We start from the raw sequence: 15,652 nt of genomic DNA, 5'->3' as shown, positions 1-15,652 counted from the left end.
ATACAAAGGGCTTGACTGGATGGGCCAAGGGCATAATTAATGCAGTCATGTGAGGGAAGTAATTCCCACTGCCTTGAAAGAGGCAGAGGTGCATCTTCCTTTGAAGAGGCCTTCTCTGGATCCAGAATCATAGAACTGCAGAGTTGGAAGAGACCCCAAAGGTCATCTAGTCCAAGCCCCTGCAAAGGTCCATTCTGTCTCCTATGCTAGTCAAGATCTTTTATGTACTGAAGTTCTCACCCTGGGCCAGCAGGGGGATACTGTAGATAGTTATGCAAATGAAGGATCGAAAGTGACGTTCAGTGATTGGATAGTTTTAGAAAGCTGCTACAGTAACGTTATACTGGAGCTCTATATAAGCAGGCTGACTGAGCCCTTCAGCTCAGTTCTGTTCTGGCCTCTGAATAAACAAGAGCTGTTTGAAGAATCGCTGTGTCGTCTGATATGTTCACCCACAACTTAACAAGATCTATATAAAGAAATTGGGAGCAGACACATTTCTCTCTCTCTCTCCATTCCATCTGACTGAGGAGATGCTGCAGAGCTGTTAGAATTGTCTGAATCCTTTGCTCTTGTCTTTCTTCTCAGAGGTCAGATGGTGTCCCATAAACACTGCAAAGCTCAGCTTTGGATAATTTGAGCAAGAGAAAGCAGAAATTGAACAACATGGGTTTATAATATGACTGAAGCTTCTCTCACTTCTAATCACAAGATGAATAGACAATAATAACGCAAGGTACTGAATAAATCATTGCATGGTAACGAAGAGTAGCTTGCAGAGAATTGCTAAGTGGCTCCTCCATTTATCTGTGTGGTGAGATGCTTATCCTCTCTTGAGATTCTTGGGAACAAACACCCTATCAAATTACTTGAGGAATTATTCAGCACTATGTTCCTAAAACACTAAAATGACCAAGTCTTACTACCAGTTAAATTATCATCTTGCCACCCGGTGATCATCGTTCATTAAATTTGCTTCCATCAACAGACATATCATTCCATTGCAAGAAGATGAATTATTTGCAATGACAGGCCCATTAACACCAGTTTCAAATAACAGACTATTACGAAAGTGGCAGTAAACATGTGATAGATGAGATTACATGAATTAGTCTTAAGGCTTGTAGAATCAGAAAGGTGAAAGTTAAGTTAAGGAAGTAAGCAGATGTCGGCCAAGTCTGGTCTAACACCAGACCTCCCAACTCCCTCACCTCCCCATGCTGATCATATTGAGTTTGAAAAGTCCAAGCTGTACCAAACTACTTCGACTAAAAGCAAGATATACACCAATGGAAAACATGCATGGATTTTAGTGGAACCAATTTCCAACCGTGCTACTTAGCCTGCAGGTAAACTCAATTAAACGAGGTACACTTCAATAAGAGCTAGGCTGTGGATTGGGCTCTTGGCTTTAATTTAAATGTTTAATCAATATGCAGACTCTAAAGCTTCAGTGAATTATGAAATTATCTTCATCCATCAAGTCTCCTTCCTTTCTAAGGCCTAATTTAACACGAAGTATTATTTCAGATTTGAAAATTGGACAAATCCAATTCTCTCTTTTTAAAGCTGTTTAGTATGAACCAATATATGGTACCTGCACTTAGGGCCATTCTCAAGATTGCATTCCAGTTCTGGCTTCTTAAAGACATGAGTTATAGAACCAGGTGAAAATACTATGGAAGATGAAGTGCATAAGAAAGGTAAAACAAATACGATAAACTCCCTTGATTTAGTGAACAGGCTGCCACATTATTTATTTAAAAAGCAGATTATGATGGAAATTTTACTTTCTATACTACCAATTTCTTGTCATATGTCTTGACAATAGATTTCTGAACTTCTGTTCATGGCATTAGGTATGGATGATGAAGTGTGCATGTACACCAGCCTTGTTTTTAAAGCACATACCCAATAGCCGTAGGCAATAAGGAAACTCATGCAGCCCAAGTGAATGGATAGGCAAAGAAGGGACAAAACACTCTGTCCCTCCTCTGCACCCAGCAGGGAAATGTAGCAGGCTGCTGGAGGAGGGATGGAGCTTTCCATCTCTCTTCTGCCAGACCCCAGCAAGGCAGGAAACATCCACGCCATATACCGTATTTTTCGCTCTATAACACGCACCCGACCATAACACGCACATAGTTTTTAGAGGAGGAAAACAAGAAAAAAAATATTCTAAACAAAACAGTGGATGTATGATTTTTGTGGTTCATGCTGCGGCCACAGACATAATAATAATAATCATAATAATCATAATAATAAATTTTATTTATATCCCGCCCTCCCCAGCCGAAGCCGGGCTCAGGGCGGCTAACAACAACATGTGATCTGACGGTGAGTTTGGGGTAGCCCAATGCAAAAATCCTGAGGATCCATGTGGATCCATGCTTTGTAACCATGTTTTTGCACCATTGTGGCCCCAGGCAACAGTGGGTGCGTTATTTTTTTGGTGCAGGCTGTAACCATGGATCCTCTGCTCACGACTGCAGCAGATCCCCCCGTCATCCGTAGGCATTCGCTCCATAACACGCACAGACATTTCCCCTTACTTTCTAGGAGGAAAAAAGTGAGTGTTATGGTGCAAAAAATACGGTATATAAAGCACAGAGCTCCCCTCAAAGAATCCAGGGAACTAACTATAGTGCTGGGTGTCGGGAACTGTAGTTCTGTGAGGGGTAAATTATGGTTCCAAATATATATTTTTTCAGGAAAAGGGTGGAAGCCATGTACTTTAAATGTGTGATATAGATGTGACCCTATGAAGTTTTGTGGGCCTGTTTACAAGGCTGGTGAATGCATGCACACACGCTCACATTGTGCTTTGCCTTTTAAGGAACAAGTGGCACTATAGCCGCAACACTCAATGTGAAAGAATAAGCCGTTGAGATTTCTAAACAGGAAGCAAAGCAGCAGCACGGACAAGTACAAGTTTATCTGAGCAAACCACAGTCATTTTTCATTCAAACCATAAGCATAAGGGAAACAATGACCGCATAATATTATCAGTTACATAAATATACAAAACGAAGAACTCCATTTGATGGATTTAATAAAGTACATTTATTAACAAAGTATGTTTTTCAGGATAGTATTCACTGCACTTACAGAATTTCCAGGTCATTTTAAAGTTTTATTTTCCAATCATCCAAAGCAAAAAATCCTTTAGTGTAGACTGAGAGAAGGCTACCTGCCGCAGTACTTGGGCCTTCAAGAAGTTCTGACTATATCATTAGTTGAATGAACATTCAAGGACGCAAGGACAGAACAACCTGCTGGATCAGGCCAATGGCCCATTTAGTCCAGCATCCTGTTCTCACAGTGGCCAACCAGATGCTTGTGGGAAGTTTGCAAACTAGGCAGTATTCAAAAGCATGATGACCCTGATAGTAGAGAGGTAAAACATAGCAAACTTGTCTTCCACCCACTGTTTCCATACCATGAAAGGAACAGTAAAAAAACAAATCTGCACATTGGACTGGAGCACAACTTTCACAAGGATTTGAGATTATAGATCAGGCATCCCCAACCTTTGGCCCTTCAGATGTTTTGAGACTACAGTTCCCATCATCCCTGACCACTGGTCCTGTTAGCTAGGGATCATGGGAGTTGTAGGCCAAAACATTAGGCTGCAGGTTGGGGATGCCTGTTATAGATGCATGGATCCACATCCTAATTCAAAATATTGCTAAGTTGCACTGAGACAGCAACTGACAAGTCATCCTCTAATTACCACACATTGGCACATGAAGTATTAAGGAAGCAGCTAGATCAGAGGTTTCATGGGGTTTCAGCAGCTGACTACTTCGCGCTGAACACTGGGTGTTGTTTCTTTTAAGCAGTCTGTTGCCAAATGTCCATCCTGCTCAAATATAAAAAACTTTCCTCTGCCAGCAACCAGATCTTGAAATATTATGATTAATCTGTCAGGAAACAGAACACAAATCACACCATCTGGCAGTGATAATCTATCGTTAGTGATAATGTAAGAGATTTAGAGGGGAAAGTGTGGTAGCCTATTATCATAAAAAAAAAAAACCCCTGTGTACAGCCGCAAAGAGCAAATACAACAAAAAGTATTCTAGACTAATAGACTTATTATGGTATAAGCTTTCATGGGTAGAACTGAAAATCTGTATACCAACACATTTCTAGGTGATACTTATTGTTGTTGTTGTTTAGTCGTTTAGTCGTGTCCGATTCTTCGTGACCCCATGGACCAGAGCACGCCAGGCACTCCTGTCTTCCACTGCCTCCCGCAGTTTGGTCAGACTCATGTTTGTAGCTTCGAGAACACAATAAGTGATACTTATTACTATTGTTTATTAAATGCTCTCACTGCAAGCAACTCAAGGCACCTTTACCTACAAGCTGTATATTTCTTAATATGAAGTCAACTCTTTTGGGTTCCACCAAGGGCTATAGCACATTCACTACCTTTGATTGCTGTTGTTTTTCTGGGTACCATCGGGGGAAGAATGATTGTAAGTGCTCCTTAGGGAATGGAAGTGAGCACCAGGGATGGGAAGTGTGTAATTTTGCCCCACCTTTTATTGTGAGTTTAAACTGGAGATACAACAGCAGAAGTGAGAGTGCTACCGCTACTTACAAAAGGCAGGCTTGCATATTGGACGGGTAGGGCTAGTAGTCTCTGCTTTCTTTCTTTAAGTCTGCTGGCAGTTATTATGGACTCTCATATATTACTGTTCTAGTATGTCTTTATGTTTTAAGAGCATCTTATCTGATTGTTCCATGCTGCTTCAAAATGTGAATTTTTTGTTGTTGTATTTTTTTGGCATGTTTTATAATACTGTAAACCACATTCAGACTTCTTTGGGGCATAAAGCAATACAGAAAATCACCTAAACAAATAAATGTTAACAGTGTGTATATAAGGCATCTGCAAATCTCAAATATCGGATTTAGCTTGCCAAGTAAGAATTAAAAGGACAACCCTCCAGGCATTTGTGGCTACACAGACTCTATTACTTCCAAGGGCACAATTCTTACACTGGTCTGAAATGTTGTTGCATGGCCTCATGCCCTTTATTTGATGATTATGATTTGAAAGTTCTTCATTAGATATTATAGGTTAGGTTATGGATGTACTGAGAGCGGACTAATTCTCTGAGTGGGCACCATCCACACAATAGTAGGGTACATGCCATGGCTTGGGGAACCCCTAGGTTTGAAGAAGTACAAAAATATGTTGGAGTGGCTTTTCTAAGGAGGGACACACACACACACACACACACACACACACACGATAAGGAGGGTTAAGAATGTTCAGTGGCCATAGGATGTTAAAGGGGAGGAAATGAAAAACGATGGGTGGTGGGGAATGGAAGAGAGCTTTCTGGAAAAGGGCACAACTGGTTAACCCCAATGCAACAGGCTGTTGCAGGTCGCATATGTATTAAAGATATACAGCTGGCCGGACAGTGCCAATGCTCAGCTCATCTTAGGCACTTTGTGACCTTAGGCAACCCACAACCTTTGCGATAGGAAGATAGTAATGCAGGGAGCTGTTGTAAGATCATAAATGTAACAAACACTTGAAATACATTGTAGAAAATGCAATTAAACTCTGCCCAGAGCATTTTACTTTGTATACTCTAAGATATGGAAAATTTCAAGCAAAATAAGAAAGAAATTTCCTTCAGTCCTAAAAACTCTCATTTAAAAAGCCCACAACTGTCAATAACTTACGGCTCTTTCCAGAAGAGATCTACTAACCCTTAATCCCACCCCACCCTATAGTGTTTTCTTCTGGAATTGGGTGCAGAAAATTAAACGCATATAGAAGGATAGCCCACCCCCAAAGCTGACAGCTAACTTACTTTTCATAATGTTCTAGCTCCACCCTACCTATCCTTTTCTTCCTCAACCATTTCCACTGTCTCATACCCATGTGATATTTCTTCTAAGTTTGAGCAGCTGGTGACCTCTGTGTTAACGCTAAGAATGCAGAGATGCTTTTGCATCAGAAACTTCATCTGTGAAACATTTGCATGTGACCAGTGCCGCCGCCTCCTCCAGCATGATTGCTCAGAAAGGAATTGCAGGGAGTATTGGAGTCTTCACACAAAGGCATTCCCCCGCGTAGGTGGGGAAACCACAAACAGTGAGGCCCAAGCTACAAACTGCAATCTGCAGTGAAAAATCCCCCTTTAGTACAACTATGGGATTACCCACAAACAAAACACAAAAATGCCAGCTTCAGTCAGAGTACAGATTTTCCCTTTAGTCTGCACAGATTCAAGGAAGAGAGTTTAGGCAGCAGTCTATTCAAGTAGTCAGTAAGAAGTAAATGTGGTCCTAGGAAGCTGATTACAGAGTCAGACCATTGATTTATCTACTTAAGCATCTACTTTAAGCAGTAGCTTTGCAGAGGTTCAGACAAGAGTCTGTTAGAAATGGCCCTTCTCAGGACTTGCTCCAATGGTTCCAATTTCACCTGGGACAGAAGGGGCTTTCTAAATCCCATCCTTGATAGCCCACTGCATTACACAGTGCTTCTTACCTTAAGCACTGAACCACAGAAGGAGCGTTTGAAATTCGCCAGGCGCCAGATGTATTTTGCACCTATCAGCCATTTGCAACCAAGTGAATATGCCTGGGTGCCAGGATGGCACCTGAGGTCTCCATCGTCTGGAGGTGCATGCCTGAGGATCCTTCGATCTTGACTATTTTCACACACTAGCTACATACCCTGTAGAAGTCTATCTGTTATATTTTATCTGCACAATCAAAATGAATTTCAGGAACCAAAAAGTCATATTGAAAATACAGTAAGGCATGATGCAAGATACAAATATGGAGGATATGTTTACAGTTAAAAAGCTAAGATATATGTTCGTACTTTGGGGTAACCTGAAGTTTGTACAGAAGTATTAAACATATTAAGCTTGCTTTTTAAAAGAAAGTGGAGAAGAGGAAGGTGCGGTAAGGGAATAAATTATTCCATTGTACCATTTATTATTATTATCTTTAGAAAAACATCATAGATTAAGCCTGACTTGGAATAACACTATCTGCTCTGGAAGCCTTGCATCTTAAATAACCAAAGCGTGTTTTTAAGGCCCATGGAAGTTATTGGGACTTACTTGCAGGCAAAATCACATACCTGGTGCTGGGACAGAACAATGTTGCATAGCAGTGAAAGAGACACACTATTAAGACTACAACTGCGTGCAGATTTGGAAGTCCCATTAAACTTTCTAATGCAAAATATCATGCTGCAACCCCCTATCATTATACCATATGCTGCCAATTATGCAAGCAGGACCTGCAACAAAGAATTGCAGTATGGAGTGCTCCTGTTTAGGGTCCCACCACCATGTCAGCTGACATTTATTTAGATATCTACTGCCTGCCCATTAACCATGCCCTGTGGGTGGTTCACATTAACACAAGAGTCTAAACTTTAAATATTAATATAGCATATAAATATTAACACAATAAGCATAAGATCATTCTAAAACACGGTTTAAATCCAAGAGAAAATACCCTATCCTCCTGTGGTGCAAGTGGGTGTGTCTGGCTGTTAACAAGAAGGCTGGTGCTTCAAGCCCACCCAGGGATGGCTGTGGGCAGGATTCTTGCATTGCAGGGGGTTGGACTTGATGACCCTTGGGGTCCCTTCTAGCTCTACAATTCTAAGATTCTTTTTTTTTTTTTGTCATAGTATCTCAGGTATGAGAAAATCCAGACTGAGGGAGCGGGAAGTGGAGGAAGGCAGTGATCTGGAGGTGAATGAAGAATTAATGGAGGTACAGAAAGTTTACTACCCCCATTAAATGACAAGATGTATGAACCCTAAGTGCCCATTTGTGCCTGGCCTGTGACTGGTTCTAACTCCCCTTTCTCCAACTAGGGGACACTATGGACCCATCTCCCTGACCTTACCAGACAGTACCAAAGCCCAACCTAAGTTCTCCACTATTGAAATAATTGTTTATCTATTCATCCATGAAATGTTGAGAGGGTATAATCAATGCCAATGTTTTGGCCGGTATGTGCAATGAGGTCCTAGAATAGCTGACAAGCATTGGGCAAATATTTTCACACTTATGAAAAAGTTAATATCCAATACAACTAAATGTCCTTAGCCTAATGTTTCAATCTATATTTCAGCTATGGACATGTATCTGATCCTCTCATGCCTCTCACCCCAAAAATGCCTGTCTGTGAGCCATGATCCTAAGTTTATAACACAAGTTGCAGCAGCTACTCAGTGACGAGGGGAAATGCATTCTGCACATGCTCAAATGCTTCACATTCCTTGCATGACAGTCCCGGTTACGGAAGTCAGGTCTCGCACAAACTAAAGCCGGGGAACAAATTGATCACACCTGGAGCAATACAAACACTCAAAAGCTCCCAGTTACACCAGTAAATACAACCGAAAGTTTATTGGCCTGTCACTTTCTACTCAAAGCACCGCTAGGAACACCCGTCCCAAACGATAGAAAATGAGAAAGTTGCTCTTTTTTTGGTAAGCAGAAAAAAGCGAAGGCGAGCGGGCGGAATTTTACGCGGCCGGGGTTTGCGCGCGAGAAGGGAAGCCTATTCCAAACACGCCGCGCCATCCGATGCCCTCGCAAACGCCCCCCCCCCCCAACTTGCTTTCGCCGCACCTTGCGCATCCTTTGCAGCTCTCGGAGCCGAGCCGGCAGTGAGCAGGCACTGCGGTGCCCCAAGAAAAGCAGCCCCGCTCGACTTCCGCGTCGCAGGGCCGCCTTCGCAGCAATGCAGGACCAGCGGGCGCTACGCGCCCCCTCGCAGCTCTGCCCAAGCGGGCCGCTTTCGCTCGCCCTCCTCGCCGCCCCCTCGCATCTTGGTCGCCCCCCGTCTGAGCGGCCGGGAGGGCGAGGCCTAACCGTGGGGCAAGGACCGAGGTGGCTCTCTATCGCAGGCGTCCCACCCTCGCCAGCCCGGCTTGAGCTTTACTGGGACTCCGGGGCGCTTCTGAGCAGCCGGCCGGGGAGCGCATTACGCCCGAGCCGCCCCCCGAGCTGCCCCCGCCAGGCTTGCGAAGGGCGGCCCCGCTCCCTGACAACGGGCCGGGGGAGGAAGCTCGCCCACCGGGGCGCTTCACGCACCTCTCCTTGGAGTAGAGCTGCTGCTGCTCCTGCCGCCGCTTCCGAATGAAGGCCATGGAGGCGAGTCGGCGCCGCTTCCGCTGGGCAGCTCCTTTGTAGCGCGCACGCCGCCGCGCGCTCACCGCCAGGGGCCCCGCGCAGTGCCAGCGCCGGCCATTTATACTGCAGAGGCCGCCGTCCCAGGCGCTCGGCTCGGGCTGGGCTGCTGCCAAGCGTCGCCTGCCCTCTCTCGGCCGCGGCGGGCCTCTCCGCCTCCTGGGCCGCGCGCGGGGATTTCAAGGCAGCCACAGCTTGGCCCTCGGAAACCAAGAGCCCTCCGGTGGGGAAAGGCCGGCGGTGTCTCAGCTTTACGCTGTCGCTGCGCCCTCGTCTTCCCCCTCCGGCCTGGCCAGTGACTTTAGGCCCAAGCGCTGCGCTCTCCAGAGCAATTGAAAAGAGGCAGGGAGCGATCCTGCGAGCGCAAAGGGAGGCACGTCGGGGCAAAAAAGAACACCTGTTTCGCATACAGGTTCATGAGGTCTGAAATGGCACCGGCTGAGCATTGGGGTCGCAGTGAATGGCGCAATGAAGATGCTGACCCAATGTGCTGCAGCTGTGAAAAGCCCAAATTCCAAGCTAGCGGGTGTTCGTAAAGGAATTGAAAATAAAATTGCTGATGTCATCCAGGCCATACACAAGTCTGTGGTGCGACTGCATTTCCAATGGTTGGGGCCCAACAACATCCGAAGAGCCACGGGTGCCCTGTGCCCTAGGCATGTGTTCACAGACAGGTGTAGTATTTTCCAGAGCTCTGGCTACAAACCAGCCTCAAGGAAAATGTGACCTCTAGTTTCTTCATCAACAACTCATAAAACGCTGTTCTAGAGCACAAATCATTTACTCTGGTAGAAGGAAAGTTGTTGTTCTACAGTATGGGGTGTGGGTTGCATGCAGTCATGGACCATAATTAAACTACCCATACTTTTGAACCAACAACGGTTTGTTGGTTTGTTTTTAATGTAGAATAACTCTTCTGTTACAAGAAAACGGCTTAGCATGTTGAATACTGTACACACGAAAAACCCAGATTTAGAGCTCCTCCTTGTGGTCATGTATGGTTACAACACATAACGTCCTTAAATTAAACAGAGCAGGTACTTCATCTTGAAGTTAGTTAATTAGAAAGTTAGTTCAATAAAAGCACTTCATTAAGAATTGACTGCCGCAGAAACAAGTTCTCTTAAGCAATTAAAATTGGTTACCTTAGTGGCTAATTGAAGACAAATGTCTCCTTGCAAACAGAGATTACTTGTTTTTCTTCACAGTCATGATCCATTACCATGAGATCATGGGTTGCTTTTGGCTTTAGTTCAGTTCCCCTTTTTAACCTTTGGTGATGGAGGAATCACATGTTAAACAATCCTATGAATGTAAGAAAATGCCATAATTTATTTTTAGTCTAAGATGCCCAGGGCCATCTTTACCTGGGGGGTGCAAGGGGTTTGGGGCACCTGGGCATCAAATTTTAGGGGAGTGCCAGGCACCCACTACTGAAGCCACCTAAGCGTATTGTATTGAACTGCTATGTGGCAGTGGGGTCAGAGGCACCTTAGACACGACTGATCTTGCTCCGCCTGCCTGCCACTGAAAGGCTGCCCGAGATGGCTCTCCCATGCATGCGCACAATGCCCGCCTTTCTCACCTCCCTACAACCGTAAGCGCATGCATGGAGTCTTTACACCAACTCCCAATGTGTTCTTTGCCTTCTTTAGAAAAGCTGGTTTTAAACCAAAAACAAACAAACCTCCTTTTGGAGCTGTGCAGGCATGAGCGCTATTTATCAAATGATAATAGTGACATAAGCATAATAAAAGTTTATTTGGGGGGCTAAACTAAATTTGGGGGCACTGGGTGGATCTTTGCACCCCGGCGGTGCATATGCTAAAGACGGCTCTGAAGATGCCACAAGACTGCTCATTTAAAAGTTATGTGAATGACCAATCTTTGAAGAAGATTTCCATGTGTGGTTCTGCATGGAATCACTTTCAAAAGGGAAGCATTGGTGAAAACCAAATGTCTCATTGGAACAAGACCACAAGACAAATCTAGACTGTAACCCTTTTAAAGTGATGTTTTTGTTTGTTTTGCTATATTAACAGTGCAATCACATGTGCACACATACATTCACTGGGAAGCAAATTCCATGGGATTTAATCCCAGGTACGTCTGCCCAGGACTGCAGCCTAAGACCACAATCCTGAACACAATCACAAGGGAGTTGGTAAGATTTGTTTCTGAGTAACCCTGCTTAAGATGGCAACTGCACACCACACTATAACATACTGGTTTTTTTAGATATATATGCTATCCTCATGATGTTCGCTATCTAATATTTCGATGGAGGAAACAATGAAATGTTGTGAAGTAATACATGCTGAAGAGACCCAAACATCTGTGCAAGCACAAAGTTACATTTTGACTGAATGCAGCCAATGGAACCATAACACCCGAAAGGCATAAATAACTTTGGGTCGCAGCAGGAGCACTACCACCATGCAATGATAAGGTAAAAAATGAAGAAATGGGTCCCCAAATGCATGTTTGGGTTGGAAAAGGTTGAAGATCCCTCATCTAGGTCATTATTGATTTTGCTGACTTGGGTGTGTCCAGGATTTTGGGCAGAGTTCTGTCCCAGTCCTGCCTGAATGTGCAGGGAATTGAATCTGTGACCTCCTGCATGCAGTGAATGAATGAATGAATCTTTATTTGCGTCAGCCATCGGCCACAGCAACAAAACAATGCAATATACAAAGAACAGAAATAAAAAGTCGATTATATAAAACACACTTTAGGGTCCTGAATAGTGGGACCTTATTCTGATTGCCCCAGCTGAAAACCTTGCAACCTTTGCAATGTGCCAATCTGCATGCAGTGACACTGAGCTACACCTGTTCCCCATGATCCGTACAGTTTTGTGGAGGCACACAAACAAGCACACATGTTTCCCTAGCCACACACTGGTTAAACTACATCATTGGAAAAATATTTATTTGCACACATGCTGATATTGGCTGGTAAAGTAGCTGAGGATGAGCTAGCATCATAGCAGGACCAGAATCAATGTGGCATCAGGGTCACCAGGGATGTCCATGGGAATAAGGGCAAGCTTGCAGCTTCTGTTGAAAGGAGGCTGAGAGATCAATGCCTCCATAGGCATGGTGTTTTACAAAGAAATATTCAGAGCCTTTTCTCATTTTTGGACACTTGATGGCACTAAACTAACACAATATACATCTTAATCCAACATTGGAAGGTGCTGTGCCATAATGTAAACTGGTAATGTTAATGTTTGTGTTTTGTGTTCTTTGGGGCTAGATTTTGGCAATGGAAGAATATACTTAAAAATTCATCAAAATACAGCAGGCAAGTCCTAATCGGAAATGAATGAACAAATTACAAAACCTCCACCAACCCCTTGATATCGACAGGCTTAAAAAACCTATTTGCTCAGTTTTTGTATTGTTAATCTGGTGAAGCCTCATCTTGTTTCCAACATCGTTTCTTTTTAATTCCCTCGTACAAAATTCTGTGAAGACTCTAAGCAACTGCCATTTCCAGTGTCCTGCTAGGCTTTTCTGGCAAAATAATAATAATAATTTATTATTTATACCCCGCCCATCTGGCTGACTTTCCCCAGCCACTCTGGGCAGCTCCCAATCTAAGTGTTAAAAACAATACAGCATTAAATATTAAAAACTTCCCTGAACAGGGCTGCCGTCAGATGTCATTTAAAGATAGGATAGCTGCTTATTTCCTTCACATCTGAAAGGAGGGTGTTCCACAGGGTGGGCGCCACTACCAAGAAGGTCCTCTGTCTGGTTCCCTGTAACCTCACTTCTCGCAATGAGGGAACCGCCAGAAGGCCCTCGGCGCTGGATCTCAGTGTCCGGGCTGAACAGTAGGGGTGGAGACACTCCTTCAGGTATACAGGAAGACAGAGCACAATTCTTGTGCTGCCTTACCATTTTCCAGGTTCCCCCAATCCCATTTAACAACATTTCTGTCTAAAGATATATAATGGTGGCACCAGGCAAGCCTCCGGTGGCGGACTTTGAGCTTTCAAATTTCAGCAGCACCCTGTGCAACACCAAATTTCCTCCCCCCTCACCTTTTGTTCTAAGTCATTGTTCCAGTGGCCCCTCAGGGCCCTCTTGGCTTGGTGCCCAGTGCAGATGAACTGGCCATGCCTCTGAAGGCCCCCTGGGGAGAGCATTTGACAAGCAAGGAGCCCGTGCAGTAAAGGCCCATTCTCATGTTGCTACCACCTGGACTTCTTGTGAAGGAGACACATGAAGAAGGGCCTCAGATGACAATCTCAGGGTCTGGGTTGGTTCACAAAGGGAGAGGTGGTCCTTGAGGCATTGTGGTCCTAAGCAATTTACGGCTTTATCGGTCAAAACCAGGAATTTGAATTGGGCCTAGACACTAATTGGCAACCAGTGCCGTCGGACCAGGATTGGTGTAATATGCTCAAACCATCTTGCCCAGTGAGCAACCTGGTTGCAAAATTCTGCACCAGCTGAAGCTTCCAAAACATATAACATGTTGCAGTAATCTCATTTACAGGTTACCAAAGCATAGGCAACAGAAGTTAGGCTATCTCTTTCCAGCTGAAGCTAATGGAAGGCCACCTGAGCCTCAAGCAACAGTATTGGATCCAGAAATACCCATAAGCTACATATCTATCAACGGACACAGGTGGCGCTGTGGTCTAAACCACAGAGCCTAGGGTTTGCCAATCAGAAGGTTGGCGGTTCAAATCCCCGAGACGGGGTGAGCTCCCATTGCTCTGTCCCTGCTCCTGGCAACCTAGCAGTTTGAAAGCGCGTCAAAGTGCAAGTAGATAAGTAGGTACCGATCTGGTGGGAAGGTAAATGGCGTTTCCGTGCGCTGCTCTGGTTAACCAGAAGTGGCTTAGTCATGCTGGCCACATGACCCGGAAACTGTATGTTGGCTCCCTCGGCCAATAAAACGAGATCAGCGCTGCAACCCCAGAGTCATTCACGACTGGACCTAACAGTCAGGGGTCCCTTTACCTTTTTACATACCTATCAAGTGTAATCCCATCAAGAGCAGGCAATAGAAACATCAACAATCTGGCATCTTTATTGTTTTATTTGATCATGCTTCAGTGTGACTTTAGGTTGTCTATGGCCAGTTTATTCTTAAACTGCTTTCCCCTCTCAGCTTCTGTGATGATGATGTTAATTCAGCATCAGTCTCTAGAGAATTGTCTGATCATGTTAATGAAAATAAGAAGAAGAAAATCTAAAGCTAAGTGTTTATCGGGAAAGCAAGATTTGTTTAATATGAAAAATCTCATGGGAAGATTCCAGTATTGTCAAAGAAAAGAAAAGAAAAGAAAAGAAAAGAAAAGAAAAGAAAAGAAAAGAAAAGAAAAGAAAAGAAAAGAAGGGGAGGAAATATTTTGTGCAAAAGGAAAGAAAGGTCTTTTAGTATCATTGTTTTTGGAGTCTCAGTAGATTATGAGCAAGGCTCTATTTGCTCAAAACAAGCTCTTTTCCCCTCCTACCTTGCTGCTTCCTATAATATGATTATTCCCTTTCCTATACTGCCTTGCCATAGGAAGCAGGAAGGTCCAATCAAAAAACTGGGTAAGGAAGGAAGAAAATAGGCAGTTTGGGGATTATTTTAGCCCAACCCCCACCCCTCGTTCTCCAGGGAAGGAGCATAACACAGGAGCTGTGCTTTTACCATGCTTTATGAAGCCATCAGAAATCATTAATGTCTTATTTGACTTGGTAGAATTGGACAACACAATTACACAATGAGGATATCTGGAAACTTTTTTTGAAGGTATGTCATGCCTAATATTAAGACACACTCCTTAATGGGCTTGACTTCGTGTATGGTAGCTCTATTCTTTGCATGATAATGATTGATAACTGACTGTAATTATCTCAGTGCTTATGTGGCTATAAGGAGGGTGAATCGATCATAGGCTAAATCGAGTCTGGACTAAGTTGAAATGAAACACGCAGTTATCCCCCCCCCCCCCCAGCTGTCAACGTTTCCCTTTTTAAAAGGGAAATTCCCTTATTCCGAATAGGATTCCTCGCAAGAAAAGGGAAAAGTTGACAGCTATGCCCCCCACCCCCCATTTTGCTAGGAAGTGTTTAAATCCTCTTGTGGTGGAACTTTTACATTAGCATGAACATTCCTGCATCCGGATTAAATATAAAGCTCCTTTATTCAGGAGTAAGAAGTATTTATTTGGAAGAACCTGGAAACATGAGCTCCACCAACTGAATATTAAACTACCTTCTATCAGCATGGGTGGTTTTCCTTTGAAAAGGACTGGACAAGTGAATGGGATAAGAAAGCTGGTTTTTATTAGCCCATAACTTTCTGTTCCAACTTCAACTCTCAAACAGTTTTGTGAAAAACTTGACAAAATGCACATGTTTTCCCCAATATGAGTCAGTCTGGTTAGAAGGGTCTGCACTAAACTGAACATGAAAGACAATCACAATACGCTGATAATGTTA

At 43.8% G+C, this 15,652-nt stretch overlaps 1 protein-coding gene across 2 annotated transcripts in view; it reads right to left on the bottom strand.

The window, feature by feature from the left end:
• NSMAF (neutral sphingomyelinase activation associated factor) overlaps window positions 1–9,258 on the bottom strand; it is a 38,744-nt gene extending 29,486 nt beyond the window's left edge. For both annotated transcript variants that reach the window (XM_081013341.1, XM_081013340.1), the window contains exon 1: window positions 9,105–9,258. In XM_081013341.1, the coding sequence (XP_080869467.1) occupies window positions 9,105–9,160 (56 nt within the window). In that variant the 5' untranslated portion in view covers window positions 9,161–9,258. The remainder of the gene's footprint in view (window positions 1–9,104) is intronic.
• Between the last annotated feature and the right edge of the window lie 6,394 nt (window positions 9,259–15,652).

The sequence above is a fragment of the Podarcis pityusensis genome (genome assembly GCF_964106645.2).
Source record: "Podarcis pityusensis genome assembly, chromosome: 7".
NCBI classification, from domain to species: domain Eukaryota; kingdom Metazoa; phylum Chordata; class Lepidosauria; order Squamata; family Lacertidae; genus Podarcis; species Podarcis pityusensis.
This window is presented reverse-complemented; position numbering and strand designations above follow the sequence as displayed.